General features: G+C 49.2%; 2 protein-coding genes across 3 annotated transcripts in view; both read left to right on the top strand.

Annotated features, from left to right (window-relative positions):
- Positions 1-27,135, top strand: part of CADM4 (cell adhesion molecule 4) — a 168,600-nt gene that overhangs the window by 117,356 nt on the left and 24,109 nt on the right. The gene's annotated exons all lie outside the window — the stretch shown is intronic.
- On the top strand, positions 1,379-27,135 carry PLAUR (plasminogen activator, urokinase receptor). 2 transcript variants are annotated; one of them, XM_050771177.1, is made up of 7 exons: positions 1,379-2,050; positions 4,637-4,747; positions 6,986-7,129; positions 17,133-17,294; positions 18,178-18,312; positions 21,486-21,632; positions 26,863-27,135. In XM_050771177.1, the coding sequence occupies exons 1-7, from the start codon at positions 1,996-1,998 to the stop codon at positions 26,952-26,954; spliced, it is 846 nt and encodes a 281-aa protein (XP_050627134.1). In that variant the 5' UTR covers positions 1,379-1,995; the 3' UTR covers positions 26,955-27,135. The 2 variants fall into 2 exon arrangements, with proteins under 2 accessions (XP_050627134.1, XP_050627133.1); XM_050771176.1 differs by lacking the exon at positions 26,863-27,135 and adding an exon at positions 24,430-24,993 and having other exon boundaries at positions 1,389-2,050.

The raw sequence follows: 27,135 nt of genomic DNA, 5'->3' as shown, positions 1-27,135 counted from the left end.
TTGCACCTACATTAAATTGCTCTGTTTAGCTAGATTCATCCTAAGAAGGGGAGACAATGTTATCTTTAGTGTTTTATTTTACTTAAAAAAAAAAAAAAAAAAAAAAAAAAAAAAAAACTTGGCCAGGTGCAGTGGCTCATGCCTGTAATCCCAGCACTTTTGAAGGCCAAGACAGGAGGATCACCTGAGGTCAGGAGTTCGAGACCACCCTGGCCAACATGAGGAAACCCCATCTCTACTAAAAATACAAAAATTAGCAGGGCGTGGTGGCGGGTGCCTGTAATCCCAGCTACTCAGGAGGCTGAGGCAGGAGAACCGCATGAACCCAGGAGGCAGAGATTGCAGTGAACCAAGATAGCACCGCCGCACTCCAGCCTGGGTGACAGAATGAGACTTTGTCTCAATAAATGAATAAATAACAAAAAGAAAGAAAAAACTTATTATAAGCCTTTTCAAACACACAGAAAAGGAGACAGAATGGCATAATATGCCCCTATATACCCATTACCTTTATATAATTGATACAACCATTTGGCTATTTTGCCTTTATTTTCCACTCAAGTATTTATTTATTTATTTATTTATTTATTTATTTATTTATTTTTTGAGACAGGGTCTTGCTCTGTTGCCCAGGTTGGAGTGCAGTGGTGCAATCATAGCTCACTGCAGCTTCCAGTTCCCAGGCTCAAGCGATCCTCCCACCTTAGCCTCCCAACTACCTAGGACTACAGGTACGGGCCACTGCACCCAGCTAATTTTATTTTATTTTTAATTTTTTTTGGGAAAGACGAGGTCTCTTTATGTTTCCCAAGCTGGTCTTGAACTTCTGGCCCCAAGTGATCCTCCTGCCTTGGCTTCCCAAAGCATTGGTGTTACAGACATGAACCACCTCATCTGACCTCTTCTAAAGTATTATAAAATAAATACAGACATCAAAATGAAAACAAAAGAAAAAGAAAAAAAAGAAAGAAAAAAAAACCCAAAAATCTCCAAAACAACAACAAAAAAATGCAGACATCAGTCACATTCACCCCTAAATACTCTAGTGAGCATCTGGAAAAAAAAAAAAAAAAAAAAAAGAAAAAGAAAAAAGAAAAAAAAGAATCCACCTAAGCACAAAGCCATTGTCGTAACAGTGTATCTTTTTACATTTTTGGCTGAAGTGTTTTTTGTTTGTTTTTTGAGACAGAGTCTCCTTCTGTGCCAGGCTGGAGTGCAGTGGCACGATCTCGGCTCACTGCAACCCAACCTCCGCCTCCCGGGTTCAAGCGATTCTCCTGCCTCAGCCTCCTAAGTAACTAGGATTACAGGCGCACGCCACCACGCCCGGCTAATTTTTGTATTTTTAGTAGAGACGGGGTTTCACCATTAAGTGTTTTAATGTAGGTGCAATGCTTGGAATAGCTGCTGGCCGAAATGGAGGGCTCAACGCATTCTTTTAACATTTACCAAGGACCTACTTTGTGCTGGGCACTGGTCCAGGAGCTGGGGGCACAGCAGGAAGCAAAGCAAGGGTTAAGTGTGTTAAGTGTTTAAGAGATGCATATTTCAGGATGCCTCTCTAGATAAGGACATTATCCCTCCTGACAAAACTAACAAAAATCCTGTTAGCTAATAATCAGCCACATTCATATTTACCGTCAAAGCTTTTATCCTCATTTTACAGCAGTGGAGAGCGAATGCCCCGGGTCCCACATTAAGAAGAGAGAGAACTGGGATTTGCACCCAGGCAGTCTGGGGACACAGCTGTGACCACAGCTCCATGAGTCAGGGCCGAGCCAACCCCTTCACCACCAGCTGGCCGCGCCCCGGGAAGGGAAGTTTGGGGCGGAGGAGGTTCCTTCGGGAGGAGGGGGAGGCGCCCACGCATCTGGGGCTGACTCGCTCTTTCACAAAACGTCTGGGAGGAGCCCCTGGGGCCACAAAACTGCCTCCTTCCTGAGGCCAGAAGGAGAGAAGTGCAGGGACCCCGCGCACAGGAGCTGCCCTCGCGACATGGGTCACCCGCTGCTGCTGCCACTGCTGCTGCTGCTCCACACCTGCGTCCCAGGTAGGGGCTGGGTCCCGAACACCTGCGCCTGGAACAGGGTCTGATTGAGGGGAGTGGGGGTTGTCAGAGGATGAGTTGAGGAATGGGGTTCAGTCCCCAGCACCCTCCCTAATCAAATTATAGTAATTTTCGTGCTTTGTGCAACGCTACGCGGCGCAGTACCTGGCTCTCGGTAGCTAAGGAAATATTAGTGGAGCAAAGGCATTTAGCTTTACATAATTTAGTGAGTGCTTTTTTTTTTTTTTTTTTTTTACGGAGTCTCACTCTGTCACCCAGGCTGTAGTGCAGTGGCGCGATCTTGGCTCACTGCAACCTCTGCCGCCCGGGTTCAAGCGATTCTCCTGCCTCAGCCTCCTGGGTAGCTGGGATTACAGGCGCCTGCCATCGCCCCCGGCTAATTTTTGTATTTTTAGTAGAGACCGGGTGTCACCGTGTTAGGCAGGATGGTCTCAATCTCCTGACCTCGTGATCCCCCTGCCTCGGCCTCCCAAAGTGCTGGGATTACAGGCGTCAGCCACCGCGCCCAGCCCAAGTGCTTTTTTTTTTTTTTTTTAAATGGAGCTCTTCGAAGCCTCTTCCTTGTAATTTCAAGGAACTATAAAATGGGACTATTATTAATTTCGTTTGACGATGGGACTATTATTAATTTCGTTTCGCAGAGGAAACTGGGGCACAGAGAGGTTAGATAACTGGCCTAAAATCACACAGCCAGTGCTCGAATAAGCAGGATCTGACCCCGCAGCGCCCCCCAGCGCTCTCCATGCTGCCAGGTCTCCCCCTCCGAGAAACGAGGGGACAGGACTCCCTTTTACAAAAGGGCCAAGGGAGGCTGACTGAGCGGTGCAGAGCCAGTGCTGGAGACCCGGGACTGTCCCTCAGGACCTTTCCCTCTCACTGAGGCGACTCTCACCTACTTCCCCGGAAAATGTGGGGGGCACTGGGTAGAGAAACAAGAGGAATTTGAGAAGGAACTGAGTCAGGGCGGGTGGCCACGGGGTGTTGCGGCCGCAATGAATAACCCGGAAAGCGCTCGAGACCGCGGGAGGCCTGGAATGAGTAACAACTCCGGGATACTCTGAACGCACAGCTGGAAGGCGATGTCGGGGAAGGCCCAGAGGTCCGGACCCGGCCTAGGGACTGGGCTACAATCTCGGGGAGGAGCCTGGGGCGGGGAGAGAGTGTCGGGGAGGAGCCAGAGGGCGGGGCTGGAACCTCAAGGAAGAGCTTGGGGAGAGGTTATAGCCCCGAGGATGAGCTAGGGGCGGGGCTAGAACCTCGAGGCGGAGCCAGAGGGCGGGGTTATAACCTCGAGGAGTAACTAGAGGGCGGACTTATAACCTCGGGGGAGGAGCTGGAAGGCGGGACTAGAATCTTAAGGGATAGGATTATAACATCGGGGAGGAGCTAGAGGGCGGGGCTGGAACATCAAGGAGGAGCTAGGGGCGGGGTTATAAGCTTGGGGAGGACCTACGGGGCTGAGTTAGGACCTCAAGGGGCCAAGGGGCGGGGTTACGACCTCGGGGAGGAGTACAGGGTGGGGCTGAAACCTCAAGGAGGGACTGGGGTGGAGTTATGACCTCAGGGAAGAACTAGCGGCGGGGAGAGCCTCGGGGAAAGCTAAAGGGCAAAATTAGAACCACAAGGAGGAGCTAGAGGACAGGACTAGAGCCTCGAGGAGGAGCTAGGCGCGGGGTTATGGCATCGGGGAGAAGCCAGGGGGCGAGAAGATAAGGTCAGGAAGAGCTAGAGGGCGGGGCTAGAACCTCGAGGAGGTGTCTAGGGCGGGGCCAAAACCTAGTTGGGTAGCTGGAGGGCGGAGACAGAACTTCGCGGGAAACTAGAGTATCTGACGATAGAAACTCGGGAGGGCTGACGGCCCGGGCTACAATTTGGGAATAAACTAGTGGGCGGGGAGAGGCTCTGGAGCCGGGTAGAACCAGGGGGAGTGAGTGGAGGGATAGTTCCATTAGGGCACTAGGAGTGGCGGTATAACATAAAGATAGACAGGGGTGGGGCAAGGCTAGAACTCCCCTAGTGGAACTGGAGAGGCGTGATCCACCGAGGGCCGGCGCGGTGAGAAGGGCCTAATGGGAGCAGGAATAGAACGTACTGATAGACAGAGAGGGCGGGGATAGGACTGTCAGGATATACGCCTCACGAGGACAGAACGAAAGGAAAAACAGGCCAGGACAGGACTTTGGGAAAGGACTTGTGGGCAGGGATAGAACGTTCAGTTAGGGGGATGGAGGTAGAACGTGGACAAAGGACAGACTGGAAGTACCGCCGGCCGGAACCCAGCAGAACATGGAACACGAATCAGAATGGACGGGGCCTAGAGACTTGGTGTTGGTATTGGGACATGCAGGGGCGAGCGGGGGGGTCTTGGAGCTAAGCGAAGTTAACCTCTCCTCTCCTCTCCTCTCCTCTCCCCCCCCCCTCCCCTCCCCTCCCCCCCCCCCCTCCCCTCCCCTCCCCTCCCCTCCCCTCCCCTCCCCCCCCTCCCCTCCCCTCCCCTCCCCTCCCCTCCCCTCCCCTCCCCTCCCCTCCCCTCCCCCTCCCCTCCCCCCCCCTCCCTCCTTCCCCCAGCCTCTTGGGGCCTGCGGTGCATGCAGTGTAAGAGCAACGGGGATTGCCGGGTGGAAGAGTGCGCCCTAGGACAGGACCTCTGCAGGACCACGATCGTGCGCATGTGGGAAGGTGAGCTTCCCTCCCACACACACACCCCTCCAGCGCAGCATGGAACGCGAGTGATTGAGAAACCTTCCTCACCCGTAACTGGGAAATGCAAACTAAAAACAAACAAACAAACAAGGAGAGCCCATTTCACACCCACCAGACTGGCAAGCCTTTAAAAATCTGACAATACCCGGGTTAGTAAGGATGTGGAGTTGCAGACCGTGTCTGTGGTGGGGGAGTAAATTGGCACATCAACCACCTAGAGCGATTTGGCAATATCTAGTCCAGAAGAAGATTAGCATATGCTACAGCTCAACTCCTCGGCATGCAGAAATGCCAAAGAACCTTGGCCACATATACCCAGGGATACATGTATAAGAATGTTCTTAGCAGCAATGTTTGTGACATGGAAAATTGGAAACAGGCCGAGCACTGGCTCACACCTGTATTCCCAGCACTTTGGGAGGCAGAGGCAGATGAATTGCTTGAGGTCAGGAGTTCAAGACCAGCCTGGCCAACATGGTGAAACACCCGTCTCTACAGAAAAAAAAAAGGAAAAATTAGCCAGGTGTGGTGGCACGCACTTGTAATCTCAGCTACTCAGGAGGCTGAGACAGGAGAATTGCTTGAACCTGGGAGGCGGAGGTCTCAGTGAGCTGAGATCATGCTACTGCACTCCGGCCTGGGCAATGGAGTGAGACCCTGTCAAAAAAATGAACGAAAGAGAGAAATGTGGGCCGGGCGTGGTGGCTCATGCCTGTAATCCCAGCACTTTGGGAGGCTGAGGCAGGTGGATTACCTGAGGTCAGGAGTTCAGGACCAGCCTGGCCAACATGGTGAAACCCTGTCTCTACTAAAAAATACAAAAATTAGCCAGGTGTGGTGTTGGGTGCCAGTTATCCCAGCTACTCGAGAGGCTGAGGCAGGAGAATTGCTAGAACCCGGGAGGCGGAGGTTACAGTGAGCTGAGATCATGCCATTGCACTCCAGCCTAGGTGACAAGAGTGAAACTCCATCTCAAGAAAAAAAGAAAGAAAGAAAGAAAGAAATAGAGAGAGAGAGAAAGAAAGAGGAAGGGAAGGAAAGAAAGGAAAGAAAGGAAGGAAGGGAGGAAGGGAGGGAGAGAGGAGGGAGGAAGGAAGGAAGGGGAGAAAGAAAGAAAAGAAGAAAATGGAAATGACTTTAAGTCAGTCAGCAAGTCAGCAGCAGAAGACACTGTGGTAATAATTACATAATGGGGCCAGGCATGGTGGCTCACGCCTGTAATCCCAGCACTTTGGGAGGCCGAGGAGGGTGGATCACGAGGTCAGGAGATCAAGACCGCCTGGTTAACACGGCGAAACCCCGTCTCTACTAAAAATTAAAAAAAAAAAAATTAGCCGGGCGTGGTGGCGGGCGCCTGTAGTCCCAGCTACTCGGGAGGCTGAGGAGGCAGGATTGCTTGAGCCTGGGAGGTCAAGGTTGCAGTGAGCTATGATTGCACCACTGCACTCCAGCCTGAGTGACAGAGTGAGACCCTGTCTCTTTTTTTTTCTTTTCTTTTTTTTTTTTTGAGATGGAGTCTCAATCTATCGCCCAGGCTGGAGTGCGGTGGTGCAGACTCAGCTCACTGCAACCTCTGCCTCCCGTGTTCAAGTGATTCTTCTGTTTCAGCCTCCCAGGTAACTGGGACTACACCACTGGGACGCCACCACACCTGGTGTTTTTTGCATTTTTGCAAAATGCAAAAAACATTTTGGTAAAGACAGGGTTTCACTGTGTTAGCCAGGATGATCTCGATCTTCTGACCTCGTGATCTGCCCACCTTGGCTTCCCAGTGCTGGGATTACAGGCATGAGCCACCATACCTGGCCGATACCTTGTCTCTTAAAACATTAATTAATTATTAGCCAAGTGTGATGGCATGTGCCTGTAGTCCCAGCTGCTTGGGAGGCTGAGGCAGGAGAATCGCCTGAATCCATGAGGGAGAGGTTGTAGTGAGCTGAGATCTTGCGACTGCACTCCAGCCTGGGTGACAGAGCAAGACCCTGTCTCCCAGAACAAAAAAAAAAAAATTAATTAAAATAAAATAGAGCAGGCTCCTTGTTGGAATGGGGGTAGAGTCAAGGTTAACTCTAGAAAAAGACAGAGTTGGACTCAAACAAGAGAAGAGGCCTACCAAAAATCAGCCCTGGGAGCGGATGACCTTGAGACCAGGACTGTCAGAGACTGGTTGGGCTGAGAGGAGCCTCTGTGGTAATGAAGATCCCCTCTTTGCAGAAGGGGAAGAGCTGGAGCTGGTGGAGAAAAGCTGTACCCACTCAGAGAAGACCAACAGGACCATGAGCTATCGGACTGGCTTGAAGATCACCAGCCTTACCGAGGTTGTGTGTGGGTTAGACTTGTGCAACCAGGGCAACTCTGGTGAGTACGGCAGCCCTTGCCATCCCCAACCCCAAGCCATGCCCAGCTCAACCTCATCATCATCCCAATCCTACTCTTAACTTTACATTAGCTGAACCCCAACTCCATGCCTTATCCAAGTCCCAACCCCAACCCAACCCATCTCTAGCTTAGCCCCATCCCCAACCCATTCTTGACCCAATATCCAACCCCAACTCAGCTTCACCTTCAATCCTATCCCCAACTTCATGTTACCCCAACACTGTTCCCAACTCAAACTCAGCCCTGTTCCAAACACAGTTCCAGCCCCATCCCCAAATCAACCCCATCCTCATCTCAGACTATCCAAATCCCCACCCCAATGACACAATTACTTTCATCCTTAACCCAATCCCCTCCTGCATGTTTGTATGTATGGTTGTTAGGTATAACTTGCAACTCTGCCCTTAAGCTCACACGCGTGCATGAGACATAGATGAGACGTCTCAGTGATGTTTGTCCATCTGACTGGGCAGGAGATGGTCCTACCCAATCCATTGGGATGGGAGATGGTCCAAGCAATAGATGCTGAGGGGCCAGGATTCAAGCAAAGACTTGATGTTCTTAAGGGAAGTTAAAAGAGGGGAGGATTAAATGGGCCACAGTAGGCTGGGAGAATCCTCTGCAATAGATGGTCTCTGGCTTGGGCAGTGAAAAAAAAAAATGTGAAGAAATGTCCATAACAGGCTGGATGTGGTGGCTCACACCTGTAATCCAAGCACTTTGCGAGACCAAGGCAGGAGAACTGCCTGAGCCCAGGAGTTTAAGACCAGCCTGGGCAACATAGTGAGACCCAGTTTCTGCAAAAAATAAACAAAAAGTAGCCGGACATAGTGGTACACACTTGTAGTCCTAGCTATTCAGGAGGCTAAGGTGGAAGGATTACTTGAGCCTGGCAGATCAAGGCTGTAGTGAGCTGTGATCATGCCATTGCACTCCAGCCTGGGCAACAGAGTGAGACCCTGTCCGAAAGAAAAGAAGAAAGAAAGAAAGAGAGACAGAAAGAGAGAAAGGAAGAGAAAGAAAGAGAGAAGGGAAGGAAGGGACACAAAGAAGGAAAGAAAAAAGGAAGGAGAAAGAAAGAAAAAGAAAGAAAGAAAAAGAGAGAGAGAGAAGAGAGAAAGAAGAGAAAGAAAGAAAGAGAAAGAGAAAAAGGAAGGAAGGAAGGAGAAAGAAAGAGAAACATAGAAAGAGACATAAGCCCTGTCTGAAAGAAAGAAAAGAAAGAAAGAAAGAAAGAGAGAGAGAAAGAAATATCCATAAGCCCCTTTGTCAAATTCCATGGCTTCAGGCTCTGATCATTTTAAGAAAAAGACTTAGAAAAGGTCAAATTCTCCTAAATTCCCACAGGACAGGAAGGGTGGGGAAGGAATGGGTCCACAGTGCATGGATCCATCTGTGAAAGAGATTCCTCTTTCTGGAGCTAGTGAGGAAGGAAATAGGGTAAGGCCAGTCTAGTCACGGTGACGGCAGTGAGCAGAGGGCTGAGTTTGCACTGGGTTTTCTTTGTTCTTCACTCTTCCTGATTCTGCCTGGTTTTCATCCATCCTGTCCTCAAACGCTAATCTGTTGGCGGGGCCAAATCAGAGGTTTGTTTTGAGGAAGTGACAAGAGAGGATGTGGGCTTCCTGTCTCGGTGAGATGCGCTTAAGGAAAGCACCAATACTTGGGTCTAAGTAGTGCATTCAATCAGAGATGATAGTGAAAATATTTTAAAATATTGATGAGTGCCACGACAAACTCCTGGAGTCCCCTGCTGGGCCTGGTGTTACCCCTTTCCATGATGGGTCACAGGGACATGAAGGGTCCTGGGGAGAGAGTTGGGAGTGGTCGGGGTCCACCAGGAGCTTGGAGCAGCAGCTGTCAATTCAGTAATCTAATAACTGAGATACCTATATCCTCCCTATTTCTTTTCTTTTCTTTTTATTTTTTTTGAGATGGAATTTCACTCTTATTGCCCAGGCTGGAGTGCAATGCCACGATCTCAGCTCACCGCAACCTCCACTTCCTGGGTTCAAGTGATTCTCCTGCCTCATCCTCACAAGTAGCTGGGATTACAGGCATGCGCCACCACGCCCGGCTAATTTTGTACTTTTAGTAGAGACGAGGTTTCTCCATGTTGGTCAAGCTGATCTTGAACTCCCGACCTCAGGTGATCCACCCGCCTCAGCCTCCCAAAGTGCTGGAATTATAAGCGTGAGCCACTGCGCCCGGCCTCATCCCCATTTATAATGCCATTGTATCCTGCTTGTGGCAACTTGAATAGTTGGTTAAACTGCACTCAGTACTTATATGATGCTGGGGACACAGCAGGGACCAAGACAGCCTTGTGCCCTGCCTTGTGGGGAAAAGAGAGGTCAGCCTGTTACTGTGTCTCTTTTCCCCACACTGCCTGACTCCATGGGACTCACAGTCCTGTGTGTGTGTGTGTGTGTGTGTGTGTGTGTGTGTGTGTGTATAGGGGTGACAGACCCATCACCAGACAGTGACTGATTATTAGGTTAATGCAAAAGTAATTGCGGCTTTTGCCATTAAAAGCAACAGCAGAAACCGCAGTTGCTTTTGCACCAACCTAATAGATTAGTCTGGGCTAGGAAGGGGGAAACACAGGCAGAGGGTTCAGGGCTGGGATGAGGGAAGAGTAGGGGCTGTGGGACCCCAGAGGAGATACCTGACTCAGGTCAGGGAAGGTTTCCTAGGGGAAGCAATAGCTAAGCTGGATCTTGAAGGATGAGTAGGAATCAGACTATTAAACAGCCAGTGGAGGCCGGGTGCGGTGGCTCATGCCTGTAATCCCAACACTTTGGGAGGCCCAGGTGGGAGGACTGTTTCAGCCCAGGAGTTCCAGACCAGCCTAGGCAACATGACTCTACAAAAAATACAAAAATACAAAAATTAGCCAGACATGATGGCATATGCCTGTGATCCCAGCTCCTTGGGAGGTTGAGGCAGGAGGATCACTTTAGCTCACGTGGTGGAGGCTGCAATAAGCTATGATCGTGCCACTGTACCCCAGCCTGGGTGACAGAGCGAGATCCTGTTAAAAAAAAAAAAAAAAAAGACAGTGGAAAGGGTTTTCCAGCAGTCCAGCAGAGGGAGCAACAGATACAAAGGTGGCCAAAAGCAGTGTAGCTGGATGAAGGAAACAGTGGGGCAAGATGAGCTGGAAAGCTTGGCAGGAGCATGTTACACAGGAGCTTCTAGACGTCGTCCTGGGAGCACTGGGCCATCACAGAAGGTTTTAAACAGCGAATGTAATGATCACATTTATTTATTGTTATTTTTTTTTTAGACGGAGTTTCTCTGTTTTTGCCCAGGCTAGAGGGCAATGGTGCGATCTGAGCTCACTGCAACCTCTGCCTCCCAGGTTCAGGCGATTCTCCTGCCTCAGCCTAACAAGTAACTGGGACTACAGGCACCCGCCACCACGCCCGGCTAATTTTTTTGTATTTTTAGTAGAGATGGGGTTTCACTGTGTTGGCCAGGCTGGTCTTGAACTCTTGACCTCGTGATCTGCCCGCCTCAGCCTTCCAAAGTGCTGGGATTACAGACGTGAGCCACTGTACCTGGCCCTCATTTATATTTTTAACAAATTATTCTGACCTCAGGACAGAAGATAGATTGAAAGGAAGCAAGGCCGGGCGCGGTGGCTCACGCCTGTAATCCCAGCACTTTGGGAGGCCGAGGTGGGCGGATCACGAGGTCAGGAGATCGAGACCATCCTGGCTAACACGGTGAAACCCCGTCTCTACTAAAAATACAAAAAACTAGCCGGGCGTGGTGGCAGCGCCTGTAGTCCCAGCTACTCGGGAGGCTGAGGCAGGAGAATGGCGTGAACCCGGGAGGCGGAGCTTGCAGTGAGCTGAGAGCGCGCCACTGCACTCCAGCCTTGGCGACAGAGCGAGACTCCGTCTCAAAAAAAAAAAAAAAAAAAAAAGGAAGCAAGAGTAGATGACAGGAAACCAACCTGGGGGTGGGTGAGGTTGTCCAGGTGGAGAAGAGGGCAGCAGGACTAGGGTGTCAGATATGCAGAGGAAGAGAAGTGGATAGATTTAAGAGCTGTTCAGGCTAGGCACAGTGGTGCACATCTGTAATCCCAGCACTTTGGAAGGCCGAGGCAGGAGGATTGCTTGAGCCCAGGAGCTGGAGGCTGCAGTGATCACACCGCTGCACTCCAGCCTGGGTGGCGGAGAAAAACCCTGTCTCAACAAAAGCCAAAAAAGTGCTATTTAGAAGCAGGCCTTAGTGGTAGATTAAATGTGGGAGGGGACCTGCAATTCTGGTCATGATGGAGTCACTTGTATCAGACCAACCCTTCTGCCAATGACAGTTGCAAATGCTGGACAAATAATAAACAATGATTAGAAGTCACTGGAGAGCAGCAAATGAAAGGAGAAACTTGGCCGGGCGAAGTGGCTCATGCCTGTAATCCCAGCACTTTGGGAGACCAAGGCAGGTGAATCACTTGAGCTCATGAGTTCAAAACCAGTCTGGGCAACATGGCAAAACCTTGTCTCTACTAAAAATACAAAAGTTAGCCAGGTGTGGTGGCACATGCCTGTAGTCCCAGCTACTTGGGTGGCTGAGGCACAAGAATTGCTTGAACCTGGGAGGTAGAGGTTACAGTGAGCCAAGATCACAAGACTGCACTCCAGCCTGGGCGACAAAGCAAGACTCCGTTTCAAAAAGAAAAAAGAAAGAAAGAAAGGAGAAACTTGAGGCACTACAACCTCTGAAATAAGGGAAGCATAAAATGTGGGTTCCACAGACAACCTGGCTTTTTCCCGGAGTGCACTTGCCAATCTGCTGCTGTGGAAGGGAAATAGAGCCCAGACAGAAAGAGTCGCTAGACTGAGAAGACGGAGGTTGGAGTTTGGGGCTGCCAGAATGTCTGGAAGATGAGAGTTAAAATCCTGGAATGGATGGGACCACAGAAAAGGGAGTTCCCAACCTGCAAACAAATCTCCCTCAAGTCATTGGCAAGCTCTACATGCACAGGGTGAGAGTCTAAGAAACTTGGAAGAGAAAAATAGCAACTGGGAAGCTACAAAAGCGAACAAGGCTTCCAGCAGACATGTGATGCTGGGGACACAGGTTGCCAAGCTGGAGAGGCCTTGGTAAGCATCTCAGGCTTTCCCCCTAAGACCACCCTAGGGGTAAGGGCCAAAGTGAAATAGAAGAGCCCTAAACAAGCCTAGGTCCAATACTTGACAGGAATGAAAACCTGACTCTCTGTGGAAGAAGAAAACATCGTTTAGGCCCTTGACAGATTTTTATCTATAATGTCTGGCATCTGATCAAAATTTACAAGATAGCGAGGCATGGTGGCATGCGTCTATAATCCCAGCTACTTGGAAGGATTACTTGAGCCTGAGAGTTCTGGGCTGTAATGTGCTATATCAATAGGGTGTCTGAACTAAGTTTGGCATCAATATGTTGATCTCCCAGGAGCAGGGGACTACCAGGTTGTCTAAGGAGGGGTTGGAGCAGCCCAGCTCAGAAATGGAGCAGGTCAAAACTCCTGTGCTGATCAGTAGCAGGATTATCCCTATGAATAGCCACTGCACACCAGCCTGGACAATGTAGAAAGACCCCATCTTAAAAAAAAAAAAAAAAAAAACAGACTGGGCATGGTGGCTCACACCTCTAATCCCAACACTTTGGGAGGCCGAGGTGGGCGAATCAGGAGGTCAGAAGTTCAAGACCAGCCTGGCCAACATGGTGAAACCCCTTCTCTACTAAAGATACAAAAAAAAAAAAAAAATTAGCCGAGTATGGTGGCGCACGCCTGTAATACCAGCTACTTGGGAGACTGAGGCAGGAGAATCGCTTGAACCCGGGATAAGGAGGTTGCAGTGAGCTGAGATCGCACCATTGCACTCAAGCCTGGGCGAGAGGGCAAGACTCTGCCTCAAAACAAAACAAAACAAAACAAAAAATAAACAACAACAACAAAATCTTACAAGGTATCCTGAAGAAAATAAAAAGGACCAATTGACCAGAAACTAAGAGAAAAATCCAACTATAGAAACAGAATTGTAGTGATTCAGATATTGGATTATAGGACAGGAAACATGAAAATTGCTACAATCAATATATTCAGGAAAACAGAAGAATGGGCACATTTTAACACCTGGAATCCTTTTTTTTTTTTTTTTGGAGACGGAGTCTTACTCTGTTGCCAGGCTAGAGTACAGTGGCATGATCTCGGCTCACTGCAACTTCCGCCTCCTGGGTTCAAGCAATTCTCCTGCCTCAGCCTTCTAAGTAGCTGGGACTACAGGCACCTGCCACCATGTCTGGCTAATTTTTGTGTTTTAGTAGAGACACGGTTTCACCATGTTGGCCAGGATGGTCTCAATCTCTTGACCTCGTGATCCACCCGCCTTGGCCTCCCAAAGTGCTGGGATTACAGGCATGAACCACCGCACCCAGCCAAGGAATCCATTTTTTAAGAGTCCAACAGAAAATATAGAACAGTGACTCAAATGAAGAACTCTGCAGTTATGCTTGATAGAGGTCAGAAACAGCAGAGCAAAAGGATTAAAGAGCTAGAAGATGGAACAGTAGAAGCATGTGGATTGATCCACAGATGTGGAAGACCAAGGGGTCTGCCAGGTTCCGCCCTAGGGACTGGATGGGGCCGCCTTGGACGCGTGGACTTCAAGAAAAAGAGCAGTTGTGGGAGAAGATGGGGAGTTCTGTTTGGGACAGGTGTTTGAGGTATAGCCATGGGGCCTTGAAGAGACAGTTGCATGTACAGGTCTGGAGCTCAGAGAGAAGCCTGGACTAGAGAGAGATTTGTGAGTGATGAGCAGATAGATGGAAATGAAGTCATTTCAGTATTTCCCCCATGAAAGAGTCTATACTGTGAGAAATAAAAAGGGCTTAAATCAGAGCCCTGGCCAGGTACAGTACTCACGTCTGTAATCCCAGCACTTTGGGAGGCCGAAGCGAGAGGATCATTTGAGTCCAGGAGTTCGAGACTAGCCTGGTTAACATCGCAAGACCTTGTCTCTACAAAAAATACAAAAATTAGCCAGGTGTACTGGCACACGCCTATAGTCCCAGCTACTCAGTAGGCTGAGATGGGAGAATCACCTGAGCTTAGGGAGGTCGAGGTGGCAGTGAGCCATGATTGTGCCACTGCACTCCAGCCTTGGGGACACAGCAAGACTCTATCTCAAAAAAAGAAAAGAAAAGAAAAGAAAATAGCCCTGAGGATCATTGGCATTTAGAAGAGTGGCATAAAAAGAGTTCACACAGGAGACCCGTGAGTGACCACCCAGAGTGGGCAGAACTAGAAATGGGGAATTCAGGGGGCAGTGGGAGCTCAGAGCAGGTACCTGTTCCAGGCTGACGGGTCAGGGAGGGCTTCCTAGAGGAAGTAAAATTGAAGATGACAGCTGAAGAATGAGTAGGAGTTAGAGAAAGTAGGGCACAAGGAAAAGGCGTTCTAGGTGTGAACAGCTATTTTGGCAATGATGAGAATTTGTGTTTTCATTTTCATGGAAGTTTGTATGAGAAGACATGGGTGGCCTTGTAGTTATTTTTCTTTGAGGGGGATGATTGGGCTTTGGATGTAAATGATTCGCCTAATTACAGCTAGCGGCCTGCCAGTTGAGAGCCTTGGCTGACATGGTCTTCTCACTTTTTTAAGACTTGGCTTGGACTCAGCTTAGATGTGTCTTGGGTCAGGACAGGGAGGGCATGCCAAGTATGGGAAATGGTGTGAGCCAAGGGCTGGGCAGAGGAATGACTCTGGTGTTTCCAGGGAAAAGTAACGGATCCAGTTGGCCAACACCGCAAGGTTCGTGCAAAAGGCAAAGTGATCAGGAATCAGTCAAGTGAGTCTTTGATTCCCGGGATAATTAGGTAGTGTATTATCGATTGCTTATCTATTCTCTATTGCTGCATTACAGATTGCAGCAATAAAATAAGCATGCATTATTTTACAAAGTTTCTGAAGGTCAAAAACCCTGGAGTGGCTTAGCTAGGTGATTCTGGCTTAGGATCCTTCATGAGCCTGCAGTCAAGATGTCAGCTGGGGTTACAATCATCTGAAGGCTCCCAAGGTAGCTTCACTCACATGAATGCTCCCCTCCCATGGCTGTGGCACAGGCCTCAGTTCTGCCACATGAACTTCCCCATGGTGCTACTTGAGTGTCCTCACAACATGGCTGCTGCTTCTCCCAGAAAAGATGACCCAAGAGTGACAGCCAAGCAGAAATTGCCATGTGTTCTATGATCTAGCCACAGAAGGCACACACCATCATTTCCATAATATCCAGTTGACTACATAGGGCATCCTTATTCTTTTTTCTTTTTTTGTTTTTAATTTAAAGACAGAGTCCTGCTATGTTGCCCAGACTGACCTCAAACTCCCGGACTCAAGCAATCCTCCCACCTTGGCCTCCCAAAGTGCTGGGATTACAGGCATGAGCCGCTGCACCCAGCCAGCCCTATTCTTTAAGGGCATGAATACCAGGGAGCAGAGATTATTGGGGGCCATTTTGGAGACAGGCTACCACAGAGAACAATAGAGGGGTTTTAAGTAATTCCTCATTCATTCATTCATTTCACAAATATGTATTGAATATCTTATCTGTCCCTGGCCCTGTGCCAGGTGGTGCTGGGACACAATAGTGATCAAGACAGCCCCTGGCCCTGCCCTCCTGGAGCTCACAGTCCAGTAGAGGAGACATACCTGTCACCAGACAGTGACCACCCAGAGTGGGATGCGGGAGTCCAGGGGTGTGTGGGAGCTGCTCCAGCCTGGTGGATCAGGAAAGGCTTCCCAGAGGAGGTAAAATTGGAGCTGACACCTGAAGAATGAGTAGGAGTTAGGGAAGGCAGAGAGCAAAGGAAAGGTGTTCTAGACAGAGACAACGGCATATGCAAAGGCCTGGATGGCAGGCAACATGTGTAGCCGCGGACTGTGGGAAGTCAGTGTGGAGTAGAGTCTGAGGGTGTAGTGGAGGGAGACGAGGCAGGAGAGGTGCTCGGGCCTCAGTATTTGATGGGCTTTGAATCCCATGCTGAGGATCTTGGATTTTATTTTATTTATTTATTTATTTGTTTTTTTTTTTTTTGAGACGGAGTCTCGCTCTGTCGCCCAGGCTGGAGTGCAATGGCCGGATCTCAGCTCACTGCAAGCTCCGCCTCCTGGGTTCACGCCATTCTTCTGCCTCAGCCTCCTGAGTAGCTGGGACTACAGGCACCGCCACCACGCCCGGCTAATTATTTTGTATTTTTAGTAGAGACAGGGTTTTACCATGTTAGCCAGGATGAGAGATCTTGGATTTTATTTTGAGGGCAGTAGGGAGCTATGGAAGAGTCTTGAGGAGAGAAGAGACAGGGTCAAATATGAGTATTAGAAATACCCTTCTAAGGGCCCGGGTGCGGTGGCACATGCCTGTAATCCCAGCAGTTTGGAAGGCTGAGGCAGGTAGATGACTTGAGGTCAGGAGTTCGAGACCAGCTCTACTACTGTCTCTACTAAAAATACAAAAATTAGCCCAGCGTGGTGGTGCACACCTGTAGTCACAGTTACTCGGGAGGCTAAGGAGAATCACTTGAACCCAGGGAGTGGAGGTTGCAGTGAGCCAAGATGGCGCCACTGCGTTCCAGCCTGGGTGATGGAGTGAGACTCTGTCTCATGAGAAAAAAAAAAAAAAAAACGGGAAAGAAATATACTTCTAGGGCCATGTGGAAATGCTGCACTGGGGTGAGTAGGGGGTGACAAGAATGGAAACCCAGAGGCTAGGGAGGTAGCTGGAGTTGAAGGAGGTCTGAGCTGGACTGGTCCATGGGGCTGGAAAGGAGGGCGTGGATTCTAGAAAGATTCAGCAGACAGAATAGACAGGGCTCAGTAACTGGCTGCAGGGTGGGATAAGGAGGAATTGATGCCCAGTGAGTCCTTGCAGAGCTAGGGCTCCAGGACTGTCCCCATGGAGTCTCATTCCCCTCCCCCTCTTCCAAACAGGCCGGGCTGTCACCTTTTCCCGAAGCCGTTACCTTGAATGCATTTCCTGTGGCTCATCAGACATGAGCTGTGAGAGGGGCCGGCACCAGAGCCTGCAATGCCGCAGCCCTGAAGAACAGTGCCTGGATGTGGTGACCCACTGGATCCAGGAGAGTGAAGAAGGTGAGCCCCAACCTGCCAGCAACTCCTCCTCCCTGCTCTGCTCCTCCCCAAGACTGTACTTAACAACTCCAGAGTAACAGGGATGTCAGCAAGGGACTAAGTTCTCTCGTACACAAGAGGTCCAGGGCCACAAGGACAGTTCCAGAGTCACCAAGAACCCAGATGCCTTCTTGTTTCTTTTTTTTTTTTTTTTTTTTTTTTGAGACGAAGTCTCGCTCTCTGTTGCCCAGCTGGAGTGCAATGGCATGATCTCGGCTTGCTGCAACCTCCGCCTCCCAGGTTCAAACAATTCTCCTGTTTCAGCCTCCTGAGTAGCTGGGATTACAGATGTGCATCACTACGTCTGGCTAATTTTTGCATTTTTAGTAGAGACAGGGTTTCACCATGTTGGTCAGGCTGGTTTCGAACTCCTGACCTTGTGATCCACCTGCCTCAGCCTCCCAAAGTGCTGGGATTGCTAGCATGAGCCACCATGCCCAGCCACCTTCTTGTTTCTTACACATCACTTCCATTCTCAAAATGCCTCATAGTCCAAAATGGCTGCTGGAGCTCCGGGTCTCACATCTAAGTTCCAGGAAGGAGGAAGAAGGAAAGAAGGAATAAAAAAGGGGGCACTGCTCCTTTTGTAAGTGTTCTCCTTTCTGGAAGTCCCAGAAAGCACTTCTATTTATATCACATTGGTCCGAACTTCATCACATGACTGTACCTAGAGAGGCTGGAATATGTAGTTTTTGACAAGATCTATGACTGTCCTAGATAAAATGAGGGTCCTATGATGAAGGGTAAAGTAGTGAATGGTTGAATGCCTGCTATTGCGGGCAAATCCCATCTTAGTCCCTCATTCACAATCTGACATCTGACCTCTGTTCCCTGGCCCCCACAGGGCATCCAAAGGATGACCGCCACCTCCGAGGCTGTGGCTACCTTCCCGGCTGCCCAGGCTCCAGTGGTTTCCACAACAACGACACCTTCCACTTCCTGAAGTGTTGCAACACCACCAAATGCAACGAGGGCCCAAGTAAGGAACGGGAGACACAGGCAAGGCCTGGGGTTGGGCAGGAGCATGCACTCAGGCAGACAGCTGCGCAGTCACTCTCCGGCAATCGACTCCTCTCTGGGGCCTCTGTTTCCTTTTCTGAAAAATGGCAGTATCAGGCCTTTTTTTTTTTTTTTTTTTTTTTTTGAGATGGAATCTCTGTTGCCCAGGCTGGAGTGCAATGGATTGATCTCCGCTCACTGTAACCTTTGCTCACAAGTTCACGATTCTCCTGCTTCAGCCTCCTGAGTAGCTAGGATTACAGGTGCCCACCACCACGCTCAGCTAAGTTTTGTATTTTTAGTAGAGATAGGGGTTTCACCATTTTGGCCAGGCTGGTCTCGAACTCCTGACCTCAAGTGATCTGGCTGCCTTGGCCTCACAAAGTGCTGGGATAACAGGCATGAGCAACTGTGCCCGGCCAGGCTTTTCTTCAAAAGAAGAATTTTGCAAGAATTCAATGATACTGTCTATCAGCCCTTGCCAAGACCTGAGCTTCCTATCTTTTTTGTCTCTTTCAAATTTTCCCACTCCTTCCCACCTCCACTGCCACCACCTGGGCTGAGCCACGCTGACTTCTTGCTCAGGTTGTTGCAATGACCTCTTCTCTGGTCTCCCTGCTTCCACTCCTGCCACCATACAGCCAAGGTTCAACCCAGCAGCGAGCGATTTTTTGCGGGGGACGGGTATGGGGCAGACAGGGTCTCGCTCTGTCACCCAGGCTGGAGTGCACTGGCATGATCATGGCTCGCTGCAGCCTCAAACTCCTGGGCTCAGGAGTTCCTCCCACCTAAGCCATTGGAGTAGCTGGGTCTACAGGCGCCCGCCACCACACCCGGCTAATTTTTTTGTATTTTTAGTAGAGACAGGGTTTCACCGTGTTAGCCAGGATGGTCTCGATCTCCTGACCTTGTGATCCGCCCGCCTCGCCTCCGAAAGTGCTGGGATTACAGGTGTGAGCCACCGCGCCCAGCCGCACCCAGCTAAATTTTAAAACCTTTGTAGAGATGGGGTCTCACTATGTTTCCCGGGCTGGTATCAAACTCCCAGGCTCAAGCAATCCTTCTGCCTTGACCTCCCAAAGTGCTGGGATAACAAGCATGAGCCACTGTGCCTGACCTTCATTTAGTTTCTTTTTCTTCTTTTTTTTTTTTCTTTTGAGATGGAGTCTCGCTCTGTCAGCCAGGCTGGAGTGCAGTGGAGCAAACTTGACTCACTGCAACCTCTGCCTCCCAGGTTCAAGCGATTCTCCTGCCTCCGCCTCCCCAAGTGCTGGGATTACAGGCATGAGCCACTGTGCCTCACCTTCGTTTCGTTTCGTTTCGTTTCGTTTCGTTTCGTTTCGTTTCGTTTCGTTTCTTTCTTTCTTTCTTTTTCTCTTTCTCTTTCTATCTTTCTCTTTCTTTCTTTCCTTCCTCCCTCCTTTCTCTTTCCTCCCTCCCTCCCTTCTTTCTCCTTCCTTCCTCCCTCCCTCCCTCTCTCTCTCTCTCTCTTCTTTCTTTCTCTCTCTCTCTCTCTTCTCTCTTTCTTTCTTTCTTTCGATAGAGTCTCGCTCTGTCAGCCAGGCTGGAGTGCAGTGGCGCGATTTGGGCTCACTGCAACCTCCGCCTCCCAGGTTCAAGTGATTCTCCTGCCTCGGCCTCCCCAAGTGCTGGGATTACAGGCATGAGCCACTGTGCCTGACGTTCATTTAGTTTCTTTTCTTCTTCTTTCTTTCTCTTTCTTTCTTTCTTTTTCTTTCTTTCTTTCTTTCTTCTTTCTTCCTTCCTTCTTTCTTCCCTCCCTTCCTCCCTCCCTCCCTCCCTCCCTCCTCCTTCCTTCCTTCCTTCCTTCCTTCCTTCCTTCCTTCCTTCCTCCCCCCCACCCTTTTCTGATGGAGTCTCACTGTCAGCCAGGCTGGAGTGCAGTGGAGTGATCCTGGCTCACTGCAACCTCCGCCTCCCAGATTCAAGCTATTCTCCTGCCTCAGCCTCCCCAAGTGCTGGGATTACAGGCATGAGCCACTGTGCTGACGTTCATTTGGCTTCCATAACCACCAAAACCCATCTGGCCTCATAGACCTTGCATATGCAGTATCCTCCGTTGGAACACTCCTTCCCCAAGAGTTCACCCTGCTGGCAACTTCTCATCCATTAGGCCTCAGCTTTCATGTATCATCTTCAGGGATGCTTTCACTGTCCCTCCCCTCCAGTGTAATCTAGATCCCTGTCTCTATTACCCAGCAACTGTCAACAGATGGAAATTTTCCATATCTGTCCTGTCCGATATTACAGCCACCACTGTATGTGGTCAGTGAGCACTTGAAATGCTAACTGAATTTTAAGATTCGATTTAATATTAATTTATTTAAATGTAAACAACCACATGTGGCCAGTGGCTACCAGATTCGGAAGCGTAGCTCTAAATTGTAAATTCTGGCTGGGCACAGTGGCTCACACCTGTAATCTCAGCACTTTTGGAGGCGGAGGTGGGAAGATCACCTGAGGCCAGGAGTTTGAGACAAGCCTGGGCAACATAGCAAGACCCCATCTCAAAGAATTTTTTTAGTAATAATAATAGTAATAACTTGCAAGTTCTGACCAGGTACAGTGGCTCACATCTGTAATCTCAGAACATTGGGAGGCTGAGGCAGGCAGATTCCTTGATCCCAGGAGTTTGAGACCAGCTGAGCAACGTGTCAAAACCCCATCTCTACAAAAAATAGAAAAATCGGCCGGGCATGGTGGTGCATGCCTGTAGTCCCAGCTACTCAGAAGGCTGATGTGGAAGTATCTCTTGAGCTGGGATGGTCGAGGCTGCAGGGAGCTACAACTGCGCCACTGCACTCCAGCCTGGGCAACAAAGTGAGACTCTGTATCAAAAATAAATAAATAAATTGTAACTTCTGTGAGGGCAAGGACGGTTTCATCTTACATAGTTGCTTACCCAGCACCCAGCACAGTGCCTGGCCAGAAATGGGGCTGGGGGAGTTGAAAGTTGCGGTTTCTCTTAAGCACTCAAAAACCATCCCGCTCCAAATGCCATTCAGACGCCTGACCACAAGGTGGCTCCATGACATCTCTGGCTCGGAGTGGGAGTCCTGGGGAGGTCATTCAAGGAAGTGGGGATCCAAGCACTAATTTTCTTGGTCTCTGTGTCTCTGGTCTTCTCCTAAGTCCTGGAGCTTGAAAATCTGCCACAGAATGGCCACCAGTGTTACAGCTGCAAGGGGAACAGCACCCATGGATGCTCCTCTGAAGAGACTTTCCTCATTGACTGCCGAGGCCCCATGAATCAATGTCTGGTAGCCACCGGCACTTACGGTGAGGCCCTCTCCGAGGCTGGGAGGGAACACTTATTGCGGGTGAAGAGTTCTGCAAGAGATTGACTTCCAGTTAAGCTGGACTTAACTGTGGTGGGTCTCCCTGTGGAAAAGGTGGGATTTCCTTCAGGTGGGTGAATATTGTTGTAAGGAATTAGGAGTTGTCCATCAGGATGCGGACATTTTTGCCATAGAAAAGTGGAATTCTGGCTGGATGCGGTGGCTGAAGCCTGTACTCTCAGCACTTTGGGAGGCTGAGGCCAGAGGATGTCTTGAGGCCAGGAGTTTGAGACCAGCCTGGGCAACATAGCAAGACCCCCATTTCTACAAAAAGAAAAAGGGAAAGAAAAATGGAATTCTTTGGTGGCAAGATTTCTTATGGGTTGTGGGGATCTGCTGAAGACAGCTTAGGCTTTTATCTTGTGGTGTCCTGGAAAGATCTTTGTATTCCAGTGGTTCTCAAACTTTTTGGTCTCAACTTATTTATGCTCTTAAAAATTATTGTTAGCCAGGTGTGGTGGCTCACGCCTGTAATCCCAGCACTTTGGGAGGGCGAGGTGGAGGACCACCTGAGGTTGGGAGTATGAGAGCAGCCTGGCCAACATGGTGAAACCCTGTCTGTACAAAAAAATAGCAAAATTATCTGCGTATAGTGACGGCCCACACCTGTAACCCCAGCCACCCAGGAAGCTGAGGCATGAGAATCACTTGAACCCAGGAGGAGGAGGTTGCAGTGAGTGGGGATCAACCCGCTGCACTCCAGCCTGGATGACACAGTGAGACTTTGTCTAAAAAAAAAATTGTTGTTTATTGTTTATGTCAGCAATTTCTATAGATAAATGCCACATTAAAAATAAAACTGGGAACCAGGTGCAGTGGCTCACGCCTATAATCCTAGCACTTTGGGAAGCTGAGGCAGGTGGATCACCTGAGGTCAGGAGTTCAAGACTAGCCTGAACAACATGGAGAAACCCCGTCTCTACTAAAAATACGAAATTAGCCGAGCGTGGTGGCGCCTGCCTGTAATCCCAGCTATTCGGGAGGCAGAGGCAGGAGAATCGCTTGAACCCGGGAGGCAGAGGTTGCAGTGAGCCAATATCGTGCCATTGCACTCCAGCCTGGGCAACAAGAGCGAAACTCCATCTCAAATAAATAAATAAATAAATAAATAAATAAATAAAAATAAAACTGAGAATTTTTTTTTTTTTTTTGAAATGGAGTCTTGCTCTGTCGCCAGGCTGGAATTCAGTGGTGCGATCTCGGCTCACTGCAACCTCTGCCTCCTGGGTTCAAGCGATTCTCCTGCCTCAGCCTCCTGAGTAGCTGGGATTACAGGCAAGCACCACCATGCCCAGCTAATTTTTGTAATTTTAGTAAAGACGGGGTTTCACCATGTTGGCCAGGATGGTCTCGATCTCCTGATCTCATGATCTGCCCACCTCAGCCTCTCAAAGTTCTGGGATTACAGGTGTGAGCCACCGTGCCCAGCCAAAACTGAGAAATCTTTAAAGGTTTATTTATGAATTCATCTTATAACAATAAAAACTCATTACACATTAACATAAATAACATTTTAATGAAAAATGACTATAGTTTCCAGAGAAAAAATGTAATGACAGCCAGACATGGGGGCTCACGCCTGTAATCCCAGCACTTTGGGAGGCCCAGGTGGGCAGATCATGAGGTCAGGAGTTCGAGACCAGCCTGGCCATGTGGTGAAACCCTGTCTCTACTAAAAATACAAAAATTAGCCAGGCGTGCTGGCGCGCGCCTGTAGTCCCAGCTACTAGGGAGACTAAGGCAGAATCGCTTGAACCCGGGAGGCGGAGGTTGCAGTGAGCCAAGATCGTGCCACTGCACTCCAGCTTGGGCAACAGAGTGAGACTCCATCTTAAAAAAAAAAAAAAAAAAAGAGAGAGAAAACTGGCATGATTTTGCTGTGTTGCACATCTCTTTAATGTCCAGCTTAATAGAAGACAGCTGGGTCCTCATGGAAGCTTCTGCTTTCAGTCTGTTGCAATATCACATGTCCTTGAGTTTTTGGAAAAGTCCATTGTACACATGAGAGTGAAAAAGCCATGTTTTAGTATTATCATGAGAATCATTTTGATTTCACAGATCTCCTGAAAGGGTCTCAGGGGTCCCTGAGCCACACTTTAAGAACCGCTGCTCGCTTCCTTCCTTCCTTCCTTCCTTCCTTCCTTCCTTCCTTCCTTCCTTCCTTCCTTCCTTCCTTCCTTCCTTCCTTCTTTCCTTCCTCTTTTTTCTCTCTCTCTCTTTCTTCCTTTCATTCCTCTCTCTCTTTCCCTCCTTCTCTCTCTCCCTCCCCCCTCCCCTCCCTCCCCTCCCCTTCCTCTCCCCTTCCCTTCCCTCCCTTCCTTTCTTCCTCTTTTTTTGCTTGTTCTTTGAGACAGGGTCTCACTCTGTTGCCGAGGCTGAAGTGCAGTGGCGTGATCATAACTCACCGCAGCCTCCATCTCCTGGGCTTAAGTGATCCTCTCATCTCAGCCTCCCAAGTAGCTGGGACTACAGCTTTTTTACTTTATGTTTGTAGAGACAGAGTTTTGGTATGTTGTCCAGGCTGGTCTGGAACTCCTGGGGTCAAGCTATCCTCTTTCCTTGGCTTCCCAAGGTGTTGAGATTACAGGCATGAGCCACCGCACCTGGCCCTGAGAACTGCTGCTTTTTCTAGGTGGTAGTGAAGGTGGCGCCCACTGCAAGGTGGCAGGTCACCTACTGGAGAATTCCAGTCCTGGGCCCAGGAGCTGGAAGTCTCACTCCGTCTTCTCTTTCCTCAGAACCGAAAAACCAAAGCTATATGGTAAGAGGCTGTGTAACTGCCTCAATGTGCCAACGTGCCCACCTGGGTGACGCCTTCAGCATGCACCACATCAATGTCTCCTGCTGTACTGAAAGTGGCTGTAACCACCCAGACCTGGATATCCAGTACCGCAAGGGGGCTGCTCCCCAGCCTGGCCCTGCCCATCTCAGCCTCACCATCACTCTGTTAATGACTGCCAGACTGTGGGGAGGCACTCTCCTCTGGACCTAAACCTGAAACCCCCCTCTCTGCCCTGGCTGGATCCAGGGGACCCCTTGCCCTTCCCTTGGCTCCAGCCCTACAGACTTGCTGTGTGACCTCAGGCCAGTGTGCTGACCTCTCTGAGCCTCAGTTTTGCCAGCTGTGAAAACACCTATCACAAAGTTGTGCGAAGCAGAAGAGAAAAGCTGGAGGAAGGCCATGGGCCAATGGGAGAGCTCTTGTTATTATTAATATTGTTGCCGCTGTTGTGTTGTCGTTGTTATTAATTAATATTCCTATTATTTATTTTATACTTAAATAAAGATTTTGTACCAGTGAACAAGGCCAGGTCTGCCCTTCTTTGTAGTGTGTATCTTTGGGAGGATAAATGGTGGGGGACACCTTTCCACAGGCTCCTGGAATCAGGGGTCATGTTTGAGGCCCCTGCCTACCTTGGAAGTCCTTGTGGGGGCTGCCTCCACATCTATTTCTGGACTCCAAATGCTGACAGAGCAGGAGCATCGCCATCTTGAACAAACACCACCATTCTTAGATCCCCTTGATTAAAAATCAGCTAAATCCAGCCCCAAAACATCAGCCTAATGGCTAATGTCAGCATAACCAGAAACATTCCAACTCTAAGATAAACCCCTTTCTGACCAAAAACATGCCAACCCCCAGATAGCCTCCCCTCCAACCAGAGACTTTCTAACCCCACGATAAACTTTTCCTCACATAAAAACATTCCGGACCTATGATAAGCGCCCCCTTCCAAAACCCCTAAATATCCTTAGTCTGAAAACAAAGGGGGGGCTCTCTAACTTAACTCAGCCAAAAGCCCCTCTCAGGTTTGTTTTCTCTAAAATAAACCTGTCCTTCACTGTCAAGCCACATTTCATGTTTCTTTCCTGTTTCGTTTTCTTTTTCTTCTCTTTGAGATGAAGTTTCACTTTTGTTGCCCAGGCTGAAGTGCAATGACACAATCTCGGCTCACCACAACCTCTTGCTTCCCGGTTCAAGCAATTCTTCTGCCTCAGCCTCCCAAGTAGGTGGGATTACAGGCATGCACCACCATACTTGGCTAATTTTGTATTTTTAGTAGAGACGGGGTTTCTCCATGTTGGTCAGGCTGGTCTCAAACTCCCGACCTCAGGTGATCTGCCCACGTAGGTCTCCCAAAGTGCTAGGATTACAGGCATGAGCCACCGCGCCTGACCTCCTCTTTCTTTAATTCTTACAAATGCAACCTTCCAGCTCACACACTGAACACTAACCTTCTAGTCTCCTAAACTTCAAAGATTGCAACTATTTTGTTGTTCTAAGGAGACATCCCCACATTCCCCAGTGTACTTTGGGACAGGAGACGGATAGAAGATAATCTGATGGCCAGAGCTCCCTGCATGCACTGCAGTGAGGAATAAGGACAGGAGTGCACTTCCCCTGATGTGCTGGGGACAGGGGATAAAGGCTGGGCTGTATTTTCCAGGATGCCTCAGGACTGTCAGAAAAAGAGCCAGAACTACCATTTCAATGGCACTCTAGGAGCATAACATTGAAAAATTCATGTTTCTTCCCATCATTTGCTAAGGCAACCCATGGAGACAAAAATTACATTCCCCATCAAGCCTTGTGGCTAATGAAGAAAAAAAAATAAGACATCTTCGGCTGGCTGTGGTGGCTCACGCCTGTAATCCCAGCACTTTGAGAGGCCAAGGTGGGCAGATCACTCGAGGTCAGGAGTTTCAGACCAGCCTGGCCAATATGGCAAAACCCCGTCTCTACCAAAATTAACAAAAATTAACCGGGTAAGGTGGTGGGTGCCTGTAATTCCAGCTACTCGGAAGGCTGAGGCAGGAGAATCGCTTGAACCCAGGAGGAGGAGGTTGCAGTGAACCAAAATCACACCACAGCATGACACAGTGACACCCTATCTCAAAAAAAAAAAAAAAAAAAAGAAAAAAAAAAAAGACGTCTTTTCCCTGGTATTTGGGGGTAGGTGAGGGACAAGGTCCTTGTTTAGGGCTTTCTCTAATCACATATCACCACCTGTCATTGTGGTGGCTTAAAGAGGTGAGGTCTGTACTTCTGCCTCTTGAATATGAGTGACTCTGTGACTGCTTTGACCAGTAGAATGTGGTGGAAGTTTTGCTGTGCTGTGTTCTGGAATCAAGCTTTAAGAAACTGTCATTTCTCACTTTCTGAATCTTAGAACGCTCACTCTGGCGAAACTGGTTGCCATGTAAAAGTACTACTGCCCTGAGACCGCCATGCTGTAAGGAAGCCCAGGCTACTCACGTATAAATGCTATGTGGAGATAGAGCCCCAGATGTTTCAGCCATCTCAGCCCAGGCATCAGACAAGTGGGTGAAGAAGCCACCTTGGACATGTAGCCCCAGCAGATGTGATATAGAGAAGAACCAGGAAACTCAGCTATATTAGTTTCCTATGGCAGCCTGTGATAAATTATTACAAACTTTATAAA

Source organism: Macaca thibetana, chromosome 19, assembly GCF_024542745.1.
Source record: "Macaca thibetana thibetana isolate TM-01 chromosome 19, ASM2454274v1, whole genome shotgun sequence".
Taxonomy (NCBI): Eukaryota; Metazoa; Chordata; class Mammalia; order Primates; family Cercopithecidae; genus Macaca; species Macaca thibetana.
This window is presented reverse-complemented; position numbering and strand designations above follow the sequence as displayed.